Here is a 27,400-nt window from a genome sequence, read left to right on the forward strand (position 1 = left end):
CACCACCTTTTAGGATTTGAAATAGATCAGCTGGAGTTCCATCACCTCTACTAACCTTGTTCATAGTAATGCTTCCTTCAAGATGGTGGAGTAGAAGGATTAACATATTCAAAGAAATGAATATAGAAAGAAAAAGCCTATCAAACAAAAATTCCATAGCCAGTAAAATTATCCTTCAAAAATGAAGGATAAATTGGGACATTCTCAGATAAACAAAAACTGAAAGTTCATCATTGGTAGAACTCTCCCATCAAGAAATGCTAAAGGGAGTCCTTCAGCCTAAAATGAAAGAATACTAGACAGTAAATCAAATCCACATGAATAAATAAAGAGCACCAGGAAAGGTAACCACATAGATAAAAATAAAGAATACTTTAAGTGTATTTTTTTTGTTCATAACTTTTTTCTCCAGAATTAATTAAAAGATAAATTCTATAGGGCAGTAATTATAAACCTGTGTAGATGAGCATACAATGTATAATGACGTATGTTATATGACAATAACAACCCAATGATGGGAAGGGTGAGGGGACAGACCTGTCTAGGATCAAAGTTTGTGTATACTATTGAAATTAAGTTAGTATATAATCTGAACTAGACTTATAAATTAACATGTTAATTATAATCTCATGACAACTACTAAGAAAATAACTCAAATATAATTAAAAAACAAGAGGAAATTAAAACGATATACTAGGAAATATTGGAAAAGGTCAGTTTTCATTCCAATCCCAAAGAAAGGCAATGCCAAAGAATGCTCAAACTACCACACAATTGCACTCATCTCACACGCTAGTAAAGTAATGCTCAAAATTCTCCAAGCCAGGCTTCAGCAATACGTGAACCGTGAACTTCCAGATGTTCAAGCTGGTTTTAGAAAAGGCAGAGAAACCAGAGATCAAATTGCCAACATCCGCTGGATCATGGAAAAAGCAAGAGAGTTCCAGAAAAACATCTATTTCTGCTTTATTGACTATGCCAAAGCCTTTGACTGTGTGGATCACAATAAACTGTGGAAAATTCTGAAAGAGATGGGAATACCAGACCACCTGACCTGCCTCTTGAGAAACCTATATGCAGGTCAGAAAGCAACAGTTAGAACTGGATATGGAACAACAGACTGGTTCCAAATAGGAAAAGGAGTACATCAAGGCTGTATATTGTCACCCTGCTTATTTAACTTATATGCAGGGTACATCATGAGAAACGTTGGGCTGGAAGAAACACAAGCTGGAATCAAGATTGCTGGGAGAAATATCAATAACCTCAGATATGCAGATGACACCACCCTTATGGCAGAAAGTGAAGAGGAACTAAAAAGCCTCTTGATGAAAGTGAAAGAGGAGAGTGAAAAAGTTGGCTTAAAGCTCAGCATTCAGAAAACGAAGATCATGGCATCTGGTCCCATCACTTCATGGGAACTAGATGGGGAAACAGTGGAAACAGTGTCAGACTTTATTTTTTTGGGCTCCAAAATCACTGCAGATGGTGATTGCAGCCATGCAATTAAAAGACGCTTACTCCTTGGAAGGAAAGTTATGACCAACCTAGATAGCATATTGAAAAGCAGAGACATTACTTTGCCAACAAAGGTCTGTCTAGTCAAGGCTATGGTTTTTCCTGTGGTCATGTATGGATATGAGAGTTGGACTGTGAAGAAAGCTGAGCACCGAAGAATTGATGCTTTTGAACTGTGGTGTTGGGGAAGACTCTTCAGAGTCCCTTGGGCTGTAAGGAGATCCAGTCAGTCCATTCTAAAGGAGATCAGTCCATTCTAAAGGGTGTTCTTTGGAAGGAATGATACTAAAGCTGAAACTCCAGTACTTTGGCCACCTCATGCGAAGAGCTGACTCATTGGAAAAGACTCGGATGCTGGGAGGATTGGGGGCAGGAGGAGAAGGGGACGACAGAGGATGAGATGGCTGGACGTCCATCACCAACTCGATGGACGTGAGTGTGAGTGAACTCCAGGAGTTAGTGATGGACAGGGAGGCCTGGCGTGCTGCAATTCATGGTGTCACAAAGAGTCGGACACGACTGAGCGACTGAACTGAACTGAACTGAGGATATATTATTCTAACCAAAAACAGTAGCAGTAATGGTAAAATAAAGGACCAAAAAAGACATGAGATATATCGACAAAAAAGGACAAAATGGCAAAATGTAAATTCTAGATTAACAATAATTATGTTAAATGTATGTTACGTGAACATACGTGAACAATGTTACCTCCTTTTAAAAGGAGGACATTGGCAGGATGGATTAAAAGATGATTAAACCATATGATGTTTACAAGAGACACACTTTAGATTCAATGACACAAAAAGGTTCAAAGGAAAAATATGGAAAAATAGACACCATGAAACCAGAAATCAAAAGAGAGTTGAGATGGTTATCAGACAGAATATACCTGAAGACAAAAATTGTTGACAAAAATAAGGAAAGACACTTTACAAGGATAAGAGATCAATACATCAAGAAAATATAAAATTATAAACATGCATATACTTAACAACTGAGCTCCAAAATATGCAAAGCAAAAACTGGCAGAATTATAGGCAGAAGTAGATAATTCAACACTAATGGCTGGAAATGTCAACAGCCCAGTTTAAATTATGGGTGTGCCAAACAGAAGATAAACAAGGAAACAGAAGATCTGAACAACACTAAACCAACTCGGCCTAATAGCTATGTACAGAACACTCCGTCCAACAATAACAAAATACACATTTTTCTCAAGTACACATGGAATGTTCTCCAGGATAAACCATATATTAAGCCATAAAATAAGTCTTAATAAATGTAAAAGGACTGAATTCATACAAACTATATTTCTGCCACAATGAAATGAAACTGGAAATCAATAACAAAACAAAATGTGGAGCACTGACACATAATGTGGAAATTAAACACACACTCCTAAACAATCAATGAGTTCATCAAGAGGAAATCACAAGGAAATCAGAAAATAATTTGAGATGAATAAGAACAAAAACACAACATAAAAATTCATGGGATAGAGAAAACACAGTGCTAAAGGGAAATTCATAGCTGTAAAATGACTCAAATCATCAATTAAAATTTCCAATTTAAGATACTAAAAAAGAGCAAACTACAAAGCAGACAAAAGAAAGAAAATAATAAAGGTAAAATTAATGATATAAAGAAGAGAAAAACAACAGAGAAAAATTCAATGAAACAAAAGGGGGCGTTTTGAAAACATTAACAAAATTGATAAAACTTTAGTTCAGCTAATCAAAAATAAGTGTGTGTATGTGTGTGTGTTAGTTGCTCAGTTGTATATGACTCTGTGCGACCTCATGGACTATAGGTCCACCAGGTTCCTCTGTCCTTGGAATTCTCCAGGCAAGAATACTGGAGTGGGTTGCCATTCCCTTCTCCAGGGGATCTTCCTGACCTAGGGATTGAACCCAGGTCTTCTGCATTGCAGGCGGATTTGTTACCTTCTGAGTCACAAGGCAGAAGGCTCAAATTTGCAAAATCAGGAATGAAACTGGGGATAGTACTACCAATCTACAGGAGGCAGCAAACAAAACTTTCCAAATAAAAAGAAATGCCAGGAGGCAAAGTGGTTGTCTGAGGAGGCTAAACAAATAGCTGAGGAAAGAAGAGAAGCGAAAAGCAAGGAAGAAAGGGAAAGGTACAGCCAACTAAATGCAGAGTTCCAGAGAACACCAAGGAGAGACAAGAGAGCCTGCTTCAATGAACAATGCAAAGAAACAGAGGAAAACAACAGAAAGGGTAAGGCTAGAGACCTCCTCAAGAAAACTGGAAATATCAAAGGAACATTTCATCCAAAGATGAGCACAGTAAAGGACAGAAACTGTAATGACCTAATAGAAGCAGAAGAGATCAAGAAAAGATGGAAAGAATACACAAAACAACTGTACAAAAAAGTTCTTAATGATCCGGATAACCACGACAGTGCAGTCTCTCACTCAGAGTCAGACATACAGGAGTGTGAAGTCAAGTGGGCCTTAGGGAGGCACTGTTGCCAATAAAGTTAGTGGACGTGATGGAATTCCAGCACAGCTATTTAAAATCCTAAATGATGATGCTATTAAACTGCTGTACTCAGTATGTCAGCAAATTTGGAAAACCCAGCAGTGGCCACAGGGTCACTGCTCATCCCATTGAAAAGGTCAATGCTCATCCCAATCCTCAAGAAGGGCAGTACTAAAAAATGTTCAAACACCAGACAATTGCACTCATCTCCCATGCTAGTAAGTGTGTGTTAGTTGCTCAGTCATGTCCAACTCTTTCAGACCCCATGGATTGTAGCCCGTGAGGCTCCTCTGTCCATGGAATTCTCCAGGCAAGAATACTGGAGTGGGTTGCCATGCCCTTCTCCAGGGGATCTTCCTGACCTAGGGAGCAAACCTGGGTCTCCTGCATTGCAGGCAGATTCTTTACCATCTGAGCCACCAAAGAAGCCCCCCATACTAGTAAGGTTGTGCTCAAAATCCACCAAGCTAGGCTTCAGCATTACATGAAACAAGCACTTCCAGATGTTCAAGCTGGGTTTAGAAAAGGCAGAGGAACCAGAGATCAAACATTCGCTGGATCATAGAAAAAGCAAGGGAATTCCAGAAAAACATCTACCTATGTTTCATTGACTGTGTGGATCATAACAAACTGGAAAACTCTTAAAGAGATGAGAATACCAGACAACCTTACCTGTCTCTTGAGAAACCTGTATACAGGTCAAAAAGCGTAAGTTAAAACCGGACATGGAACAACTGACTGGTTCAGGATTGAGAAAGGAGTATCACAAAGCTGTTTACTGCCACCCTGTTTGCTTAACTTATACACAGAGCATATTATGCAAAACCCTGGGCTGGATGAGTTACAAGCTGGAATCAAGATTGCCAAGAGAAATATCAACAACCTCAGATATGCAGATGATACCACTCTAACAGCAGAAAGCAAAGAAGAACTAAAGTCTCTAGATGAGGGTGAAGAAGGAGAGTGAAAAAGCCAGCTTAAAACTCAATATTAAAAAAATCTAAGCTCATGGCCTCCCCATGCATGTGACTGTGGTGTTGGAGAAGACTCTTGAGAGTCCCTTGGACTGCAAGGAGATCCAATCAGTCCACCCTAAAGGAAATCAGTCCTGAATATTCACTGGAAGGACTGATGTTGAAGCTGAAACTCCAATACTTTGGCCACTTGATGCGAAGAGCTGACTCATTTGAAAAGATCCTGATGCTGGGAAAGATTGAAGGCGGGAGGAGAAGGGGATGACAGAGGATGAGATGATTGGGTGGCATCACCGACCCAATGGGCATGAGTTTGTGTAAACTATGGGAGTTGGTGATGGACAGAGAGGCATGGCGTGCTACAGTCCATGGGGTCACAAAGAGTCGGACACAACTGAGTGACTGAATTGAACTGAATTGAAGATCATGGCATCTGGTCCCATCACTTCATGGCAAATAGAAGGGGAAAAGGTGGAAGCAGTGACTGATTTCCTCTTCTTGGGCTCTAAATTCACTGTGGATGGTAACTGTAGCCATGAAATTAGAAAATGATTCCTTCCAAACAGGAAAGCTATGAGAAGCCTAGACTGTGTTAAAAAGCAAAGATATCACTTTGCTGACAAAGGTCCGCAGAGTCAAGGCTATGGTCTTTCCAGTAGTCATGTATGGATGTGAAAGCTGGACTATAAAGAAGGTAGACACTGACGAATTGATGCTTTTGAATTGTGGTGCTGGAGAAGACTCTTGAGAGTCCCTTGGAAAGCATGGAGATCAAACCAGTCAATCTTAAAGGAAATCAATCCTGAATATTCACTGGAAGGACTGATGCTGAAGCTGAAGCTCCAATTCCTTGGCCACCTGACGTGAACAGCTGACTCGGAAAAGACCCTGATGCTGGAAAAGATTGAAGGCAGGAAGAGAAGAGGGTAATAGAGGATGAGATGGTTGGATGGCATCACTGACTCAATGGACATGAACTTGGGCGTCCTTGAGGGATGATGAGGGACAAGGAAGCCTGGTGTGCTGCAGTCCATGCGGTCATGAAGAGGCGGACATGATTTGGCGACTCAACAACAACTACCAAAATTACACAAAATAAAAGGGATTATGATGGAAAACCATGAACAATTGTATACCAATAAATATGAAAACCTAGGTGAAATGGACAAATTCTTAGACAAACTACAGAAAGTAACTCAGAAAGAAATAGAAAATCTGAAGAGATGTGTAACAAATGAAGAGACTGAAATGGTAATCAAAACTCTTCTCACAAAGAAAAGAACAGGCCCAAATGGCTTCACTCGTGGATTCTACCAAACATTTAAAGAATGAATACAAATCCTTCAAAACCTTCTAAAATACAGACAAGGAAGGAGAACTTCTCAACTTATTCAAGAAAGCCAGTATTACCTGATATCAAAAGCAGGCCAAGATATCACAAGAAACTACATACTGATAAATATCTCTTATGAATATCAATGCTAAAATCCTCAAAAAAATGTAGAAAGTGAGGCCTATCCCCAAAATGCATGGTTGGTTCAACATACAAAAATCAATCATTCTAATACACCAACTGGTAGACTTCAGAACAAATACCACATAATCATCTCAATCTACCCAGAGAAGGCATCTGATAAAATCCAACATCCTCTCATGATACTGTTGTAGTTGTTGTTTAGTCACTAAGTCCTGCCTGACTCTTTTGTGACCCCATGGATTGTAGCCCACCAGGCTCCTCTGTCCATGGTATTTCCCAGCGAGAATACTGGAGTGGGTTGCCTTTTCCTCGTCCAGGAGATCTTCCTAGCCCAGGGATCAAACTCATGTCTCCTGCATTGGCAGGCGGATTCTTTAACCGAGTCAGGGAAGCCAGTTTCATGATACATACTTAACAAACTAGGAATGAAAGTAAGCTTTCTCAACCTGATAAACAGTATTTACGAAAAACCCACAGCTGATATCACGCTTAGTGATCAAAGACTGAAAGCTTTCACTTTTAAAGAAGAAAACTTAACTTGTATGTATGTGCAGTATGTTCAGTCATTCAGTCACGTCCAACTCTCTGCAACCTCATGGACTGTAGCCATCCAAGCTCCTCTGTCCATGGAATTTTCCAGGCAAGAATATAGGAGCGGATTGCCATTTCCTCCTCCAGGGGATCCTCCCTGCCCAGGGATCAAATGCGAGTCTCTTAAGTCTCCTGCGCTGGCAGGCAAGTTCTTTGTACTAGTGCCACCTGGGAAGCCCTAGTTGTATGCATCAGTTCAGTTCAGTCGCTCAGTCGTGTGCTATTCTTTGCAACCCCATGGATTGCAGCACACCAGGCTTTCCTGTCCATCACCAACTCCCGGAGTTTACTCAAACTCATGTCCATTAAGTCAGTGATGCCATCCAACCATCTCATCCTCTATCATTCTCCTCTCCTCCTGCTTTCAATCTTTCCCAGCATCAGGGTCTTTTCCAATGAGTCAGTTCTTCGCATCAAGTGGCCAAAGTATTGGAGTTTCAGCTTCAGCATCAGTCCTTCCAATGAATATTCAGGACTGATTTCCTTTAGGATGGACTGGTTGGATCTCCTTGCTGTCCAAGGGACTCTCAACAGTCTTCTCCAATCGTTCAAAAGCATCAGTTCTTCAACACTCAGCTTTCTTTATGGTCCCAACTCTCACATCTATACATGACTACTAGAAAAACCATAGCTTTGACTAGATGGATCTTTGTTGGCAAAGCAATGTCTATGCTTTTCAATATGCTGTCTAGGTTGGTCTAGGTTGGTCATAGCTTTTCTTTCAAGGAGCAAGTGTCTTAATTTCATGGTTGCAGTCACCATCTGCAGTGATTTTGGAGCCCAAAAAAACAAAGTCTCTCACTGTTTCCATTGTTTCCCCATCTATTTGCCTTGAAGTGATGGGAACAGATGCCCATGATCTTAGTTTTCTGAACGCTGAGTTTTAAGCCAACTTTATCACTCTCCTCTTTTACTTTCCTGAAGAGTTTCTTTAGTTATTCTTCATTTTCTGCTATAAAGTTGGTGTCTAAAATGTGCCAAAAGCCAGGGAATAAATAAGTAATTGAGAGGGTTATTAAGCCCAGATCAACTACTTAATGAATTCAGTTGAGTAAGTAAATAAATGTTTGTTCTTAATAGCATAATAAAAAAAATAGCTCATTATATCAAAGAGTTGGACATGATTTAGTGACTGAACAACAAAAATAAACATGAAAGAAGAAAAAAAAGACTAAAAGTTCTCCTAAGATCAGCAAAAGAAAAAGATACCAGTTCTATTCAGCATTGTACTAGAGCTTCTAGACACACCAATTAGGCAAAGAAAAAAACATCAGATTGGAAAGGAAGAAGTAAAATTATCTCCATTTGCAGATGACATGATCTTGTGTAAAGAAAATCCTAAGGCGGTCACAAAAAATACTATCAGATCAGATCAGTCGCTCAGTCGTGTCCGACTCTTTGCGACCCCATGAATCGCAGCACGCCAGGCCTCCCTGTCCATCACCAACTCCTGGAGTTCACTGAGACTCACGTTCATCCAGTCAGTGATGCCATCCAGCCATCTCTAAGAACTTATAAATGACTTTGGCAAGGTTTCAAGATACAAGATCAATACACAAAAATCATTTATATACTGGCAATATATAATTCAAAAATTAAATTAAGAAAACAATTCCACTTAAAAAGCCCCGAAAAGAATGAAATATCTAAGTACAAACTTAATAGATGAAGTGTAAGACTTGGGCACTGAAAGTCAGAAAACATTGCTGAAAAAAAAGATTTAAATAAGTGTAAAGACATCCTGTTGTTCACGAACTGGAAGACTTACTTGATTTAAACAATGAACTTGATCCCCATAAAAACTCAAGCTGATGTTTCTTTGCAGAAACTGACACACTGATACCTAAAATTCTTATGAAAATGCGTGGAACCCACAATAGCCAAAAAACATTCAAAGAGAACAACAAAGTTTGAGGAATCACATTTGCCAATTTCAAAATTTACAACCAAGAAATAATAATCAAAATGTTCCTAAGGAGAGATATGCAGACCAATGGAATAGAATTGAGAATCCAGAAATAAACCTATACATTTATAAGCAATTAAATTTTGACAATGATGACAAGAAAATTCGAATGAGAAAAAATAGTCTTTTTACAAATGGTACTGGGACAACCAGATGATCTACAGGCAAAAGAATGAAACTGGATTCCCTACTTCAAATCATTTACAAAAATTAACTCAAAATGGATCAAAGACCTAAATGTAAGAACTGAAACTTTAAAACTCTTAGAAACAAAGGCATATATTATTGTGACTTTTGAATTAGGCAATGGCTTCCTGCATGTGACACTAAAAGCACAAGCAATAAATGAAAAAAACCAGAATAATTAAAATTCTTCAAAATTAAAACCTTTGTGTTTCAAAGAACACTCAAGAAAGTGAAAAGGTAAGCCACAGAATGGGAGAACACTGGCAAATCATATATCTCATAGTATCACTAGTATCAAGAATAGAAAATAAACAAATGGAGAAAACTCTTACAATTCAACAATAAAAAGACAACCTACTTAAAAACTGAGCAAAGGATCTTAATTGACACTTTAAAAAAATACCATGAAATATTAGAATTAGAATGGCTATAATCTAATAGAATGGCTATAATCAAAAAGACTGACAATAACAAATGTTGGTAAGGATGGGGAAATATTGCTACCTTCACTCATTACTGATGGAAATGTAAAATGGTACAGTCACTTTTAAAATGAGTTTGGTATTCCTCACAAGTTAAACAGAGTTACCTACAGACAATTCAGCTTTTAGGTATATACATAAGAGACCCGAAAACCAATGTTCACTTATACACAAATGGCAGCATTATTTATAATAACAAAAAAAAAATGAATGGCTACATGCTATAACATTATATTGAGTGAAAGAAGTCAGTCACAAAAGACTACATATTGTATGACTGAATTTTTATGAAGTGTCCAAAATAGGGAAGTCCATACACAGAAAGTGGATTAGTGGTTGCCAAAGGGTGGGGAGAGGGAGTAATGAGGAGTGACTGTTAAAGAGCACTGGTTTTTTTCTTGGGATTGAGAAACATGTTCTGAAATTAAACAGTGGTATGGTTATACAACCTTGTGAACACACTATAAACCACTGAATTGTGTATTTAAAAAAAAGAACACTAGATATCTTCAAAGTCTCTGAAAGATGATTAATTCTAGTCTGGAATTCCACGTATGAACTTAAATACTGGGAAAATGGCAACTGAGGCTAGGCAACTGAGAGGGGAGATGCTCTAAGATAGCTAACTCCTCAGCTACCATAATCAAAAGCCAATATTTGCTGTTAAAAAAATTTTAATTTCATAAACAGCAATATTAGACAATGTCTTTCAACTACAGCAATATGAAAAGAAATAACAAAAAGACTGTCTCTGAGTAATGACCTACAAGTGGCAAGGAACTGACATATTTCATTTTCATCTCTCTGCATTTATTAATTCAATACAAAATTTTAAATGATTATTTAAAAAAGAGAAACATCATCATACTCTAAGAAACTGAGCTATCTAAGAAAAATGTAGTAGAAAAGGCCTGGGACTAGGGTCAATGAACAAGAATTTGAGCAAACTCAGGGAGATAATGGAGGACAAAGGAGCCTGGTGTGCAGGAGTCCATGGCATCACAAAGAGTTGGACGACTCAGAAACTTAACAGGGGTCAAAGGACTGACAACCTGTCCTGTGTCATTTATTGGCTATCTGTGTCTAGTTTCTGTAAAATTGAGAATAAAATTACCTTTGCCCCTTACTGAAGAGCTGTTAGGAAAATCAAATGAAACACTTAAAAGCAGACTTTAAAACATTGTTTAAAAAGGAGAAATTATGTACTATCTACATAATACTGTAAATACCCAAATATTTTAGATTTTACTTATCAAAGTAGATATCAAACTAGACCGACATGATTCTACAAAACTGTCTGTCTCCAGGGTTTACTTTAACCTGAATCATCTGGATGAAGGGTCAGAACAGAAACAGACTCAAGGGAAAATTTCATAACCTGCCAGATAAATGAAACGATGTGCTTATTATCTAGAAGGAACAGGATTTCTTTCTAAGAATAAATTACATCTTCTGGAAAACATGTACATGTCTGTACATTAGTTTTTTAAAATTTTAAAAAACAGCACTTACTTTCACAGTCAAATCCTCTTTACCCAGTGTGACATGGACCTGAATAGGCGGATAAACACCTTTGTCAGCATGATGCTCCATCGTTGCTCTCATTGCATTCTGAAATACATAAGGGTTATGTTAAAAATACAACTTTAAAGAAGGAGAGAAACTAAGTACAATTTTCAAGTATATATGCACTCCTTGATATTTTTAAAAATTTTAATGAAAACATGCCTAAGAATTGTAATTCATAACTAAATTTAAAGAACTACTTCTAAAAAATTAGTCAGTTTTGGAGGACTTGGTAGGTAAAAATCCCAACTAAATTCTGCATATTTTCTAAAATCAGAATCTCAACATTTTTAACTAGCTTTATATGAAAGCAGAAAATTCTACCCAAATATTTTTATAATTTGGGAGATAATGGGCAAACCTTATTTTTGAAAACAGTCTCATCTCTATTTTAAAGAACCATCTTAATTATCATAAACTGCTGTCATAATTGCATAAATTAAGAAAAAGCGATTTTTTCATTTAGTACTAATAGCAAGTCTTATTATGATGTAGAAATAAATCTAATTTACTACTAATTGGAAACCAGAATATTTATTTACACAGTAAAACAGTTTTGACCAATTTCTAAAGGACACAGGGTACACAATGTCAACAGAGCATAAGCACTAAGCAATAACACGACATGTAGCGTTGAAGCAGGAACTGCCAAGACTAGATACAGTTTAAAAGGCAAAAGGATGGACTGCACTTGGAGTGTGTAGCCCTGGAACACCAATCAGGACAGAGTCTCCCGAGGAAGAGATTCTGTCATCTCTACCGAAGGCCGTTTAAGATCAGGTTTCAGATGGAAGCCATTATTACTGATATAATAAAGTCTGTTACATAATATGGTAATGTTTCTTTTATTAAGCATCATAGGGAACCAGATCTTTAGGTGACTGAAATTTCAAGGAAAAAATTACTTTTAATCCTTTAAGTGCAAATCGTTTATTCATTTAACCACTTTGGTAGAAAGATTTTTGTAAAATATTAGATACATTCTTGCTGTCTTAGAACCAAGAACATTTTTCAATCTTTGTTATTCTAAGACAGTCAGCCAGTTTTTCTATGTTTCAGTGTATTTTTCTTTTTTCATGATCAGGCTGAAAGCCACCTCGTCTCTCTTTCACCTGCTCCTGGCTGAAGACATGGTAACCACACTGAGAGAGACTACAGGCTTGATGTGGGGTAATATTTTCAGCCACATGGACCCATACTCCTCATCACACACTTTCCTGTCTACCAACAACTGTCTTTGGTATGGTGCTGAGAAAAAAATGTACTCTCAACATTACGAGCACAAATGTATTTAGTTTTCAAATTTTGTTGTAAAGAGCAAATATAACAGCAGAAGTCACGTAAGTCAATGTAAGTGACTTTCTCCAAAAAAATGCATACCACAATGCGTATGACAGTGGGACTGTGGTCCTTCAGGGGTGGAGAATCATTCTTCTAAACATTTTGCTTTGTAAAAATACAAATAAAATTGTATCAAACACGTATAATGTGCTGCCATTGTATAAGACATTTAGGATATTATTCTCAATCTTCGTAACAACCTGGATAATAATAATATCCTTGTTTGACAGAGGAGGAAACTGAGGCTTGGGGTTGAGAGACTTGCACAAGGTCACACACATCTTAGGTGGCAGAACTGGAATTCAAATCCAGGTCTTTCTGAGCCCCAGGTCTGAGCTTACCACTACACTGAGGGCATCAGTGTTGACCAACAGCTTATCTCCACTGATGTGCCATGAAACACCAAAGGGCATCTTTTAATGAAACTGAGGAAAACCTGGTAGAGTATTTAAACTTTCAAAGCAGATTCCTAACCTTAGGAAAGGACTGATAAAGGTGATGTAATACTATGTTACAAACCTTGAAAAGTTCAAACACCATGTGATAGAGGTGGGATGGTACATAAACCACTTGTATTGGCTGTCCTGGTGATTTTGCTACAGAGCAGAAGAGAAAAATATGAAAGTACAGAGAGATGTGCTTAAAGCATTTTAAAGAATATATTGTGTAGTGCTGAAAAGAAAACATTTACTATGGAGGATAGTACTACTGGGGGGAGAAGGGCTACACCAGTTTTTTACTGTATCTGTGTTGGAATGCCGGGCTCGCACAATTTATACCTGCCTGTGACAACATGAGTCCTGCGGTCACTCTTGCAATCCTGCATAACCATCTACCAACCCATCTTCCCATTCTCGTCTATGATGGTTGAGTCTGTTTAAGACACTCAGTCTTACAGTCAGAATTTTTTCCTTCCAAAAAGAAGTGTTAAAGTCTTTAAATTCCATGGTCCAACTCACATAAATACATTCTTTCTTTAAAAAGCCATTTTTTAATTGTTTCACCCAGGTGGGATGCTTTGTTTTATTCTGGGCATTTCTGTGCATATAGATTCAAATAAACACTTTGAGCTAGCATTGACTTATCAAGGGCTACTAATTCTACATTCAAACATGTAACAGGAGCCCAGCTGGGGGTAGAGAACAGATAATAAGCAAACCAGAACTTTCAGTAAAGGAGTAAGAGTCGCCATACCTCAGAATTCTCACTCAGCCAATAAGCTGGACTCTCCAATGAATAAACTGGCTCTGGGAAACACAGATGGTACATCTGGAAACTGCCCACAGCAGTTCAGGTTCCCAAACTATCACTTGTGCCTTGTCGTTCTTATTCACTGAATGTACTGTTATGGCTTTAGAAAAACCAGGCAACTCTGTTTTCAATGGGGCAACTTCTTCCACTGCCCTCCCACTCTAAGGTCCAGAATACAACTCAGCAGAAGCCTATTTAATTTTATTCTTCTTACAGGGTCATTCTAACTGAGGTAATCTCTCCCTCTATCAAACTACCCTACCTCCAGGGAAAACAGAGAGAGACTCATCAATCTCCTTCCAAGGCATCTAAACCTTTTGTGTCCAAAAGAAGACCATCAGAGATAATCAGAGTCTCAAACAGATGGACATCTTTCTTTCTTCTTTTACATCTCCAGTCTTTTTTACTTCCTCAACAATAAAAAATTGGTTTACAACTCAGGAAGTAGAAATCTTAAAGGGTAAACCTTACATTCAGTTCAGTTCAGTTCAGTCGCTCAGTCGTGTCCGACTCTTCGCGACCCCATGAAGTACATATAAAAGTCAGATGTAATTTTCTTGAAAGCATTAGTCGCTCAGTCGTGTCCGACTCTTTGCGACCCCATGGACTGTAGCCCACCAGGCTCAGGCTCCTCTGTCCACGGAATTCTCCAGGCAAGACTACTGGAGTGGGTAAGCCATTCCCTTCTCCAAGGGGTCTTCCCGACCCAGGGCTCAAACCCAGGTCTCCTGCATTGCAGGCAGATTCTTTACCATCTGAGCCACCAGAGAAGGATCACTTTTTTCTGTGACTAACCAGGAAATAAAAAATATGCAAAGAATCAATATTATCAATTAAAATAATGAAAATGGGAAAGAAAAAGGCAAAATGTCTTTCAGAAAAAATCCAACTAAATTAAAAAATATACATATATACGTACACACACATAAATACATATATTTTTAACATGATTTCTCTCCCTCAGCTTTCATATCCAATAAACAAGTTGTTTTATATTAAAACAAATCTAACTTATCATTCCTTCTCAGGTAATCATAACACTAATCATTTAGGAAAAGGCATCAGGCTTACCATTTAGTTCTTCAAGTTCTAGTTCGGGAGAGTTAATATAATACAAATCACACAGACGCCTAGCATTTTCATAGCCATCTAGTGTGAATCAAAACAAAAAAGTCATTAAATAAATTTACTTCTGCTTCATGAAGATGGCAATAATATATAGACAAATGAAATTTTAAAGCTTTCTACAGAAAAAAAAATACTTTAATAATCTTAGTTTGGGGACGGTCTTTTTAAAGTATGACATGACAAAGCCTAAGGCCATATAAAGCAAAAAGTGACAGATATGATTACCAAATATTTTTCAAATATCTGTATGGAAAAAGAAACCATAAACAAAGTAAAAAGAAAACCAGCAGATTGAGGAAAATATTTACAATACATGTAACGAAAATTTAGAGTTGGTAAGGGTTTAGGGAATACTCACTTTCATTCATTGTTTGATACATTTTTGGAGTTATAAAATTTTAAATACATTTAAAATATTTTTAATTCTAGAAACCCTGCCTTCTAAAATACTAGCAAAAGTCAGCACATAAATAAGGATGTCTACTGCAATATTGTTGGTGATAGAAACAACAGAAATATGCATCAATAGGAGTACAGATTAATACAGTCTGATACATCCCTAACAGTCATTCAAAAACCTGGTGTATACCCACATGTACTACACAGGGCACAATGTTTGTAAATTTATAGAAAAACATACACAAAGTACCCCATGTTCCAAAAACAGCAATGTAAGACCAACAATTATGTGTGTGCACAAGCATATATGGTTCAAACAGAAAAAGCTGTGGCAAGATACAAGCCAAACTATTATGAATTATGGCTTCAATATAGGGAATTAGAAAGGAGGGAATAAGGAAATATTTTGAACTCAAATAGATACCCTCATAATATCTTCACCTTTTGCCTAATAAAGCATGGCATCAACAAAACATTCATCCTATACATAGTGCACAATTAGCATTATAAAGGCATTTTCAAACCCATGCATGGGTTATATCATTTTATCTCATGATTCAAATAACTGTTTTAATAGCAAGAAAACACACTCAACAATTCTGATTCTGGCATTCTTTCTGAAAGGAGAACTGTATTTACCTTTAATAACTTCAACCACATTGCAGTTTGGATTTATACTTCCAACGTGTTTTCGATGAGATAGGCTTCCTTTGCCTTTTCCACCAAATAATAAAGCTATAAAAAATTAAAGAACAAATAAAATAACCTAAAATACATAATGCCGCTGTCTGGATTTGAATACTGTTTCTCTAACTGGTATCAAACAGTAGAACAAGTATTTTCCTTAAAACATAAACATTCTTACATAACGTTAAACATAAATTTAAAAACCTCCTTTCAATGGCAGTCTATTTGCTTTCCTTAATACAAAAAAAAGTAAAAGTAAATATTCTCCTTTTTTTTTTTTGATAGTCTCCCTAAAAGGAAGTTTTCTAAATAAATGTAAAATATACCAACACAGATTATTTAGCTTCTTCTCTTGACTTCCAGACACTTACAGTGCTGATTAAGTAACATTCTAATTGAAATTCGACTCATGTAGAAACGATCCAAAAAATACTGAACATTCTGGCTGGTGACAGGATCCACCCCGAAGCTCTCCTTGTATTCAACCACACCTTCAGCCATTGTGGGTATCACGTCATTGTGTCGATTCCTGATCCGTATCACAGTGTCTGTAAAGCTAAACAAACCTGTCTGTCAAAACAGCCAAATATTTTGGCAAGTGAATGTGATACTAAAATCTAAATTTAGCCAATTATACTAGACAAGAAATGCCTAATTCAGTAAAAGAGCATCAAGGCATGTTTTCTTACGCTTATTTAAGTATATTTCAGATAATAAAATATACCACCTCTATAGAGATGTTAGTTCAGTTCAGTTGCTCAGTCATGTCCAACTCTTTGGGACCCCATGAATCACAGCACGCCAGGCCTCCCTGTCCATCACCAACCCCCGAAGTTCACACAAATTCATGTCTATCGAGTCGGTGATGCCATCCAGCCATCTCATCCTCTATCATCCCCTTCTCCTGCCCCCAGTTCCTCCCAGAATCAGAGGCTTTTCCAATGAGTCAACTCTTCGCATGAGGTGGCCAAAGTACTGGAGTTTCAGCTTCAGCATCAGTCCTTCCAAAGAACACCCAGGGCTGATCTCCTTTAGAATGGACTGATTGGACCTCCTTGCAGTCCAAGGGACTCAAGAGTCTTCTCCAACACCACAGTTCAAAAGCATCAATTCTTCGGCGCTCAGCCTTCTTCACAGTCCAACTCTCACATCCATACATGACCACTGGAAAAACCATAGCCTTGACTAGATGGACCTTTGTTGGCAAAGGTCTCTGTTTTTCAATATACTATCTAGGTTGGTCATAACTTTCCTTCCAAGGAGTAAGCGTCTTTTAATTTCATGGCTGCAGTCACCATCTGCAGTGATTTTGGACCCCCCAAAAATAAAGTCTGACACTGTTTCCACTGTTTCCCCATCTAGTTCCCATGAAATGATGGGACCAGATGCCATGATCTTCGTTTTCTGAATGTTGAGCTTTAAGCCAACTTTTTCGCTCTCCACTTTCACTTCCATCAAGAGGCTTTTTAGTTCCTCTTCACTTTCTGCCACACGGGTAGTGTCATCTGCATATCTGAGGTTATTGCTATTTCTCCCGGCAATCTTGATTCCAGCTTGTGCTTCTTCCAGCCCAGCATTTTTCATGATGTACTCTGCATAGAAGTTAAATAAGCAGGGTGACAATATACAGCCTTGACGTACTCCTTTTCCTATTTGGAACCAGTCTGTTGTTCCATGTCCAGTTCTAACTGTTGCTTCCTGACCTGCATATAGGTTTCTCAAGAGGCAGGTCAGGTGGTCTGGTATTCCCATCTCTTTCAGAATTTTCCACAGTTTATTGTGATCCACACAGTCAAAGGCTTTGGCATAGTCAATAAAGCAGAAATAGATATTTTTCTGGAACTCTCTTGCTTTTTCAATGATCCAGCAGATATTGGCAATTTGATCTCTGGTTCCTCTGCCTTTTCTAAAACCAGCTTGAACATCAGGAAGTTCACAGTTCACATATTGCTGAAGCCTGGCTTGGAGAATTTTGAGCATTACTTTACTAGCATGTGAGATGAGTACAATTGTGTGGTAGTTTGATCATTCTTCGGCATTGCCTTTCTTTGGGATTGGAATGAAAACTGACCTTTCCCAGTCCTGTGGCCACTGCTGAGTTTTCCAAATTTGCTGGCATATTGAGTGCAGCACTTTCACAGCATCATCTTTCAGGATTTGAAATAGCTCAACTGGAATTCCATCACCTCCACTAGCTTTGTTTGTAGTGGTGCTTCCTAAGGCCCACTTGACTTCACATCCAGGATGTCTGGCTCTAGGTGAGTGATCACACCATCGTGATTATCTGGGTCATGAAGATCTTTTTTGTACAGTTCTTCTGTGTATTCTTGCCACCTCTTCTTAATATCTTCTGCTTCTGTTAGGTCCATACCATTTCTGTCCTTTATTGAGCCCATCTCTGCACGAAATGTTCCCTCGGTATCTCTAATTTTCTTGAAGAGATCTCCAGTCTTTCCCATTCTGTTGTTTTCTTCTATTTCTTTGCATTGATCTCTGAGGAAGGCTTTCTTATCTCTCCTTGCTATTTTTTGGAACTGTGCATTCCAATGTTTATATCTTTCCTTTTCTCCTTTGCTTTTCGCTTCTTGTCTTTTCACAGCTATTTGTAAGGCCTCCTCAGACAGCCATTTTGCTTTTTTGCATTTCTTTTCCATGGGGATGTTAAGAAACTCCAAAACAAAAACAAACTTGTGAAATGTAATTATTTTCTTGGAACTCCTAAAAGTAAGGCTGCCACAAAACACAATCCTACAAATGCGAAGGGTTTTCTTTAACTATCATCAACTAAGATTATTTCAACACCTGCTATGAGGATGGGATCCAGGCACAGTCAGCATAAGAGAAGACAGAGCACTTGCTTCCAGGGAACACATGCTCTGTAAGGATAAAGATGAATGAGCCCATAAAGGCTGTCTGTTTCGGAACCATTCCCCAGGTTCAAGAGAGAAAGGGCCACTTAGAAAAGTAGAAAGGAATTCTAATTCCATTCTATGAGTTTAAAAAAATGGGAGGAAAAAAGGTGAATGTGTGTTCAAAGAAAAATCTTCAAGCCATCCAGCATTTCTGTTTCTGTCATTTGAAGACACTACTGCATGGCTTTGCCAACAGACATCCGTCTAGTCAAAACTATGGTTTTTCCAGTAGTCATGTATGGATGTGAGACCTGGACCATAAAGAAAGCTGAGCGCTGAAGAACTGATGCTTTTGAACTGTGGTGTTGGAGAAGACTCTTGAGAGTCCCTTGGACTGCAAGGATATCTAGCCAGTTCATCCTAAAGGAAATCAGTCCTGACTATTCTTTGGAAGGACTGATGCTAAAGCTGAAGCTCCAATACTTTGGCCACCTGATGCAAAGAAATAACTCACTGGAAAAGATCCTGATGCTGGGAAAGACTGAAAGCAGGAAGAGAAGGGGATGACAGAGGATAAGATGGTTGGATGGCATCACTGACTCAATGGACATGAGTTTGAGCAATCTCTGGGAGTTGGTGATAAACAGGGAAGCCTGGTGTGCTGCAGTTCATGGAGTCACTAAGAGTCGGACACAACCCAGCAACTGAAGTGCACTGAACTGCATGGCTAATTTAAAGAAGTAAATAAAAGAGGAAAGAAGTCTTAGTTGTGAAGTAACAAAATCTACCTTGTAATAATATAGCCATCAGAACTCACACTTCCAAATGACTGCTTCCTCATTCAAAGTCTTCAGAGTCATCATCTTGACTACTATTAACCTATTCCAATGATGCTCTTATTGCTCAAAATATTTTTGGAATTCCTAGTTTATGATTAGTTTCAAAACCAAACTGTTAATCCAAAATACAAACAACAAACTCCTTGAAAACAATTCATCATTTCTAGTTACTTCTTAATCATTTATTTCACATCTCTCTTTTTTTGTCAAAACCAAAATAGTATTATTTTGCCTGGCTGCTCACGTTATTTTTTTAAAATTCAGGTCTGAATGACTATTTTCCGAAGGTTTTTCAGCATAAGGTTTACTTTTAAGTTAGACTGCTAAGTCACATCAGTCGTGTTCGACTCTGTGCGACCCCATAGACGGCAGCTCACCAGGCTCTTCCGTCCCTGGGATTCTCCAGGCAAGAACACTGGGGTGGGTTGCCATTTCCTTCTCCAATGCATGAGAGTGAAAAGTGAAAGTGAAGTCACTCAGTCATGTCCGACTCTCAGTGACCCCATGGACTGCAGCCTACCAGGCTCCTCCGTCCATGGGATTTTCCAAGCAAGAGTACTGGAGTGGGTCGCCAGATGGGTCTAAATCCATTTGCTGTCCATGTGAGCCTAATGCTATTTTAAGACTTTTTGTCCACAGATAGTATCTCTTTTTGCACAAATAGTATTATTTAAGTAGAGTCATTTTAAAGAGTAAGTGACATCATCTGTGTAAATTTTGCTGCATACCTACACAAATTCTTGGTGTTATTTTCAAACCAAAATCATGTTTAAAAAGTGAAATGTTGCTACCACCTTTAAAGACAGTAAAAAAAAAAAATGTGTAATGGACTTGGAGGACAACAACAGAAACAGTCTTTAAGTTCTGAGTAACATTCACTGGAATAAGCAGGTAACTTGCCTTAGGGGATTACGAGGTTTATTAGTCCTGGTATGTTGATTATTAATAGGTCACATTACTTACATTGTCTCGCAGACCACAGTTCATAAACTAGAGACAAGTTTCTGTCTTGCAGGCCTTCAGTGTTTGTTGAAGGTTTAGTTTCCAATCTTTCAAAATTAGGAAATCTAACTTAAAAAACAAAAATAACTAGACTTGCAGCTTTTCTTATATCCGCCCCCCCAACACACACACACATATCACGTGATCTGGGCAGTGTTTCTGCTCAGCAATGGTCAGTAGAGCTGAGAGGCTGTCCTTTAGAAGCAAGTGCTCATTACCAAGTCTTCACCAGTCTCCTACCATCCAAGTGGCCCTGAGACCACATCAGGATCTCCCCTGATCACAAGATTTGAACTGCATCTTTCTTTACACTAGAGTGAAGAGAAACATGAAGTTCTTCTTATGCCCAGTCCAATTTCTGGATTTATGTTACCTGGCTGGCCTGCATGGACTGTGACAAGACACATATACCATCATATGTTCTAAAGCAGTGAAAAACCAAAAGTTAATCAATTTCCCTAAAATGATCCAATAGCAATACATTTACATTTTTATATGATGTTCAAAGAGTATATGATGATGTTTCATATGATGTTCAAATAAGGCAAAACAACTGTACTTACTCATAAATAGTTTTAGCATCTTCAGCACTTTTGTCCTTAAATTCAAGAAGCTCTTGAAGACTCTGGATATACCTAAAATGTAAATCAACCCCTTGTAAGACTGTTCTTTTACATTTTGAAAGTCTAATATTGTGAAAATGATCAACAGGCATTTTAAACATTTCTTTACTGTTAATTAATTTTTAGTGAATTATGGTTGAAGTGGGATTTGTATAGCCATTCACATTCAAGCAAAGTCCCTGCCAGTAATTAGAAGGTACATTTTCTCCTAAAAGCTTAGGTTAAATTTGATTTAAGAATTTCCTACTTTTTTTAAAGTTCTCTACACAAAGTAGTTTTTATATTTCTTAAAATTACCACTGTACATCACAGTATAAATATACTGATGGTCATGGGAACTGAGTCTGTCACCAACAATTATGTGATCTTGGGCAAATGACTTAATTTGTCTTAGTCTCAGTAAAATGTGGAGGCCAGCTTACCTTGATCTAAGAATCTAACTTAAATGTCTTTGTTTTAAAACCTTAATTTTAGATGTTACGTCCAGTCAGCAGATGCTTATTGAAAGTCTACAATCTAACACATGGTTCTTCTAAACAACTGAACAAAAACACAAAAGTCATGAAAATGCACATTTTTAATTTACCTAAAAATACGATGGAGCAAATCACCTAGTAAAGGAGCAAAATGAGGAACGTCATATGCCTCTCTGAAGGTCATGCAACAGAGCACAATGGCAGTGGAGGGCCAGAGCCAAAACACCTGTCATTCAATGGCCTTCTTTAGTGTAAGGTCTGCTTTGGCCGGACCTTCAGCTGCCATATTTTAGTAGGCGTCCAGGGGCAGTGAAAGTGTTTTAAAAATCTGCAAATCCCCATGTTGGTTTGGAAAGTTGTTTCTGACAAACAATATGCCCTACTGCATGCCAAGGCATTCCAAAGTCTAGTGATTCTGAGTCTACTGTCATGACTTAACCCTTACCCTTCATTGGCAATAACAATTATGCTTTTATTCAGAAGATACTGAAACCAAGCAGGACCCTGTGGGGCTCCTGGGCACAGAAGCCTTTCCATGTCTCCCATTTCATATTTGTAGGGAATAGACTCCAGTTTCCATGACCTTCCTTGAGGTCCAAAGGGCAGGTTCAAACAGGAGCTAATCAGGGAAGAGAGAGGATGCAGAGACAAGGGAGAAGCGGCCAAGGGACAACAGTGCAGACCTGGAGTCAGTCTGGTTCCCCTCCAGAGATACACATCTCTGAATTCTTTTACAGCACTAACACGCACAACAAAGGAAAGATATTAGCATTTTTCATTCCAGAAGGTTTGATAATCTCAAGAAGCACATCAGGAGACTACCTGAGGCCAGATTAAAGGCCTGCATGTAGCCTGATCATTATCAGCAACCTCTTCCTTGAACCACTGCTATAAAACTCTTCACCAAACATCCCTGGGTTGGGACACACAGTTTTTCAGGGCAAGATCCTGCTGTGTCCTCCTTTGCCTGGCAAAGCAATAAAGCTATTCTTTTCTACTTCACCTAAAACTGGCTTCAAGGTTCAATTCAGCACCAGTGAACAGAGGCAGAGTTTTTGGCATTAAATTGTCAACATCTACAATGTGTTAGGCACCGATATTTCAAAAATGTAACACAGTGATAGTGAAGTCACTCAGTCGTGTCCGACTCTTTGTGACCCCATGGACTCTAGCCTACCAGACTCCTCCGTCCATGGGATTCTCCAGGCAAGAGTACTGGGTGGGGTGCCATTGCCTTCTCCAGGGTATCTGCCCGACCCAGGGATCGAACCCAGGTCTCCCGCATTGCAGGCAGATGCTTTAACCTCTGAGCCACCAGGGAATTCTACTTTTAATGCTTCTTTTTTTTTAAAAAAAGGAATAAACCTCCATAGAAAATTATCTGTTCTCCCTGCATCAGAGTTCCTAAACAAATGTCTCTTACTTAAACCACATTTCTAACTATTCCATTTTTGGACTGGAGAGTATCGGATTATCAATTATGGAGCAGTCATATTTCTTTCACTTATTTTAAAAAGTTGACATTATATCAGCTTCTCCCATAATTATATTGGTTACAACAAGAAAGCTAGGATCTCCATAAATCATAATTGGGAAATGCCTTGCAACTAAATTTTTCCATTTAAGACTGAACTCTGGCAAACTCTTTTGTTTGAAATGTATAGTGGTTAACAGAGTAACACTTTTAATAACATTAACAAGAAAGGCTGTATACAGGTGGCCACATAGGCATGCACACCCTTAATAGCTCCACTGTCATTTTTAGAAGAGAGATCATAGTTTCTACACAATTCTAATAACTTCTGCTGCTGCTAAGTCGCTTTAGTCGTGCCCGACTCTGTGCGACCCCATAGACGGCAGCCCACCAGGCTCTGCCGCCGTCCCTGGGATTCTCCAGGCAAGAACACTGGAGTGGGTTGCCATTGCCTTCTCCATTGTGTGAAAGTGAAAAGTAAAAGTGAAGTCACTCAGTCACATCCGACTCGTAGCGACCCCATGTACTGCAGCCTACCAAGCTCCTCCATCCATGGGATTTTCTAGGCAAGTGTACTGGAGTGGCTTTCCACTAATAACTTCTAATTGTTTTTAAATGATAGAATAAATATTTTAACTTCTGTGACTTATAAAGATATACTTCAGTAAGATAAATTTAGTTTATAAAAAAATTTACACCCTTTAACACATTTTATTAATCTGACTTCAACATAAAGCAGTTGCTGCTAAGCTGCTGCTAAGTCACTTCAGTCGTGTCCGACTTTGTGTGACCCCATAGACGGCAGCCCACCAGGCTCGCCCGTCCCTGGGATTCTCCAGGCAAGAACACTGGAGCGGGTTGCCATTTCCTTCTCCAATGCACTGGAGTGGGGTGCCATTGCTTTCTCCGACAAACAAATCCGAGTTTGAATCCCAGCTCTACCATGAATGTTTTTGCCTTAGGCAAAGGACTTAATCTGTAGGTACCTCCATTTCTTCATCTGTAAAATGGATGCCTACTGGGCAGGGCTATTGAAGGGATTAAAGGTAATTACCAACTTATGGTAGATATTTTTATTACATTATAAAATAACATCCTTGGAGATTTAATAACACAAATCTTAAATATAGTGTCTGTATTTCTGTGCATTTCTGATTGTTTTTTCAAAACCAAAAAGTAGTACAGTCCAGGATTCAGGTGACAAGCCCAGATACACCCAAACAAAGGAGGAGGAATGCTGCTACTACCTTGAGACACCACTGAAGAGTAAAAAAGTATTTGCTTTAACTTTGGGTAAAGTCTACAACACTACTCAAATTGCAAACACAAGAACAGTGAATCTTACCAGCTCTGTACCAACTGAACTGATGGTGTCCTGAGAAGATTATCTGGAAGAAGACTTATTTCTTTCATTATATTTGCCAATCTCACAGGCAACTCTTGCCGTAGAAACATAAATGAGGTCTTTTCACAAGCATTCACAGATCCTGAAACCAAATACAGTGTGAACAGCAGTAAGTGGAAGCCATAAGGCAGAGAGAAACACAGAGTTATTTGGCAAGTGATATCATCACCATAATGACAAGGCAAGAAGAGGAGCAAGGGACAAGACAGTCCAGTCTCTAGGGCTGTGCGACATTCTGAACCACCTTCCAACCACACTGTAGAGCATCAGTGAGGTTATTTTCCTGTCTCCATTATTCACATCTCCCATCTTAGAACTAAGACAACCTAGGCAAGTCTGAGCAAGGCACCGTCTGATTAACGTAGGACCTGTATAAAGCCTATCCTATATAACCTGTTGCTATCATTTTAAAAACTTGTTTCCTAACTAGGTTTATAAGAAAAACCTGTCTAAGAAGCAGTGGAAATTCTGACATGTTCATCAGACGATTCATTGAGTCCAGGTAGAACCACTATACTAATTGCCATAAGCAAAGAGTAAATGAAGAGTAGTCTTTCCGGCAAGAGAAAGCAACAGCTGCCAATGCCTGCCCTGCGATCATGTTCAAGCTTCTCCCCCAGTAGGTTCTATTTAATTGTCTGATTCCTGGAAAGCAATCTGCTCCTTCCTCCACTCCTAGTCAAGATGCTAAACAGAACAGCTGTAGAATCGCATTTGGCAAGCAGTTCCATTTAAAGTTAAACTAAAAAGTCATGTTATTTCAGTGATACATTTTAAACTCACTGATTTGCTCTTTTAGCAAGAGACAACCATAGCAAAAACGAGATTGTCAATAGGAATAATCGTATTGAAAGAAAACATTTTCTTGTGGAAGTTTAATGGCATACTTGGGAAAGAGGTCAAATTCACCCTCTTAATAACACTACAGTCATTTTAAGGTAAAAACAAAAACCAACAGCTTTGAACCAAACAAAATCGACACTGTAAACCACAAGTTTAAGATTAAGTGGCTAACTACGCTGCTATCTTTCAGGCCACTAGTGATCCGTTGGTGACCAAACCGCACTCACAATGCAGAAGATAACTCTTGTCTATTTGAAATTTTGACTTGACTAGTTTTCCCATTTCACCTTAGCGCCCTGCTATGAGAAGTCAAAGTTAAATGCCTGACTTTACAATTCCTCTGCATCTTTTCTAGAGAAAACCAGGAAGCACTCATTTGAGAAAGAGGAAAGTGGAGAGTCACTTCGGTAAACAAACCCCACAGCATACTGTACCCATGCACTTTACACGTGCTGCGGACTCTTGTTGACGAAATGAATTGTACGGTTGGTGGAAACTCTTAAGCCAGTGGCAAGGAAAACATTCTATGAAACACCGGGCCAGTCAGAACCTGCTTCCCCTATCAGCACGCCACTTTTATGTAATCATCATATGCAAAACTAAGCATTTATCAGCACTCTGCAGAATCTGAACGCGACTCCCGGAGGTGTCAGCACACTCGCCTCTCACTGGGGCTGGGCTCTTCCGAAAGGGCCTGGCTGCGAGCGCAGAGGTGCACACGTGCGCTGAAAAGAGGGTCGGGCCCCGGGATTGTTTTCAACAATACACGGGGAAAAGGCGCACACTCTCCCAGTTATCTCTCGGGGGCGCGGACGCCTGCACCTGAGCAGAGGGATCCGTCCGCGAGGGACGGAGGAGGAGCCCGAAGCGCCGGAGGAGAGACGTTGAGGAAGCGGGAGCGCCGGAGACGAAAGGGCACCCGCGCGGGCCGGGCCCGGCCGGGGTTAGCGGCCGCAGCTCCCGGCTAGGGTTGCGCAGGAAGGCCCAAAGCCCGGGCCCTACTCACCGAAGTCCAGGAACTGCTTCATGGAGAGCGGGGATGGCGAGAAGCGCGCGTAGAAGTCCACTTGGCCGGGAACGCCGCGTTCGGGCGCCGGGCCGGAGCCCGAGTCCGAGGTGAGGCTGCGGCTGACGCTAGGGCCGGCGGCGCGCAGCCCGGGGCCCGGGGCGGCCGAGGTGGCTAGGCGAAGCAGCCGCGCTAGCCTCATGCCGAGCCGCGCCGGAGGAGCCGGAGCCCCGGGCGCCAGGTCGCAGCTCCGCCGCTCGGCCGGGTGGTACGTGAGGGACGTGGCGGCCTCGGGGGCCGGGAGCGGCTGTCACCGCCGCGGCCACCGCCCCCCTTGCCGGAGCCCGGCCCCCCGCGCCGCTGGGCGGGGCCCGGGGAGGAGAAGGAGGCGGGGATCGCGTGCGGACCGCCCCCGAGCCAAAGTCCCGCCCCCCGTGCCGCGGGGCGGGGCCCAGAGAGCGGGAGGACGGGGTTTCGCGTGGAGGCCGGGCACCTACGAGCCTCTCCTGGTGTGGCGCGCCCAGTCACAGCCCTTTGGAAACAAATCCCACTTTCCTGCTTCCTCAGGTCTTCTGTCCTCCGCCGAAAACCTCTAGCACAGGATCGACATCCGCTTCCAGGCACCACAGTGTCTTGCTTAGAGCGTGTTCCAGAAACGCTCCAAAAAACAAGCCCATATTTTACGGAGGAGCAAACTGAGACCCTCAAAATTTTCAGAGCAGACCCTTGCCAAACAGTGGTACATAAGTACACATGGTGAGCACTATCGACTCCCGTGCCAAGAGAAGAGAATTGGCGGCTCAACT

At 39.8% G+C, this 27,400-nt stretch overlaps 1 protein-coding gene across 2 annotated transcripts in view; it reads right to left on the minus strand.

The window, feature by feature from the left end:
* Nucleotides 1–26,967, minus strand: part of PDK1 (pyruvate dehydrogenase kinase 1) — a 50,154-nt gene extending 23,187 nt beyond the window's left edge. Inside the window, exons 1-8 of one of the 2 annotated variants that reach the window (XM_006070261.4) lie at nucleotides 26,595–26,965; nucleotides 24,686–24,827; nucleotides 21,331–21,402; nucleotides 16,446–16,630; nucleotides 16,027–16,122; nucleotides 14,932–15,009; nucleotides 13,129–13,205; nucleotides 11,215–11,313 (exon numbers count right to left, since the gene is read on the minus strand). In XM_006070261.4, the coding sequence (XP_006070323.4) occupies nucleotides 11,215–11,313; nucleotides 13,129–13,205; nucleotides 14,932–15,009; nucleotides 16,027–16,122; nucleotides 16,446–16,630; nucleotides 21,331–21,402; nucleotides 24,686–24,827; nucleotides 26,595–26,796 (951 nt within the window). In that variant the 5' untranslated portion in view covers nucleotides 26,797–26,965. Of the gene's footprint in view, nucleotides 1–11,214; nucleotides 11,314–13,128; nucleotides 13,206–14,931; nucleotides 15,010–16,026; nucleotides 16,123–16,445; nucleotides 16,631–21,330; nucleotides 21,403–24,685; nucleotides 24,828–26,594 lie in introns of both variants that reach the window. The other variant, XM_044933762.2, reaches the window with a different exon arrangement.
* Between the last annotated feature and the right edge of the window lie 433 nt (nucleotides 26,968–27,400).

This window comes from Bubalus bubalis, chromosome 2 (assembly GCF_019923935.1).
Source record: "Bubalus bubalis isolate 160015118507 breed Murrah chromosome 2, NDDB_SH_1, whole genome shotgun sequence".
Lineage (NCBI taxonomy): Eukaryota > Metazoa > Chordata > Mammalia > Artiodactyla > Bovidae > Bubalus > Bubalus bubalis.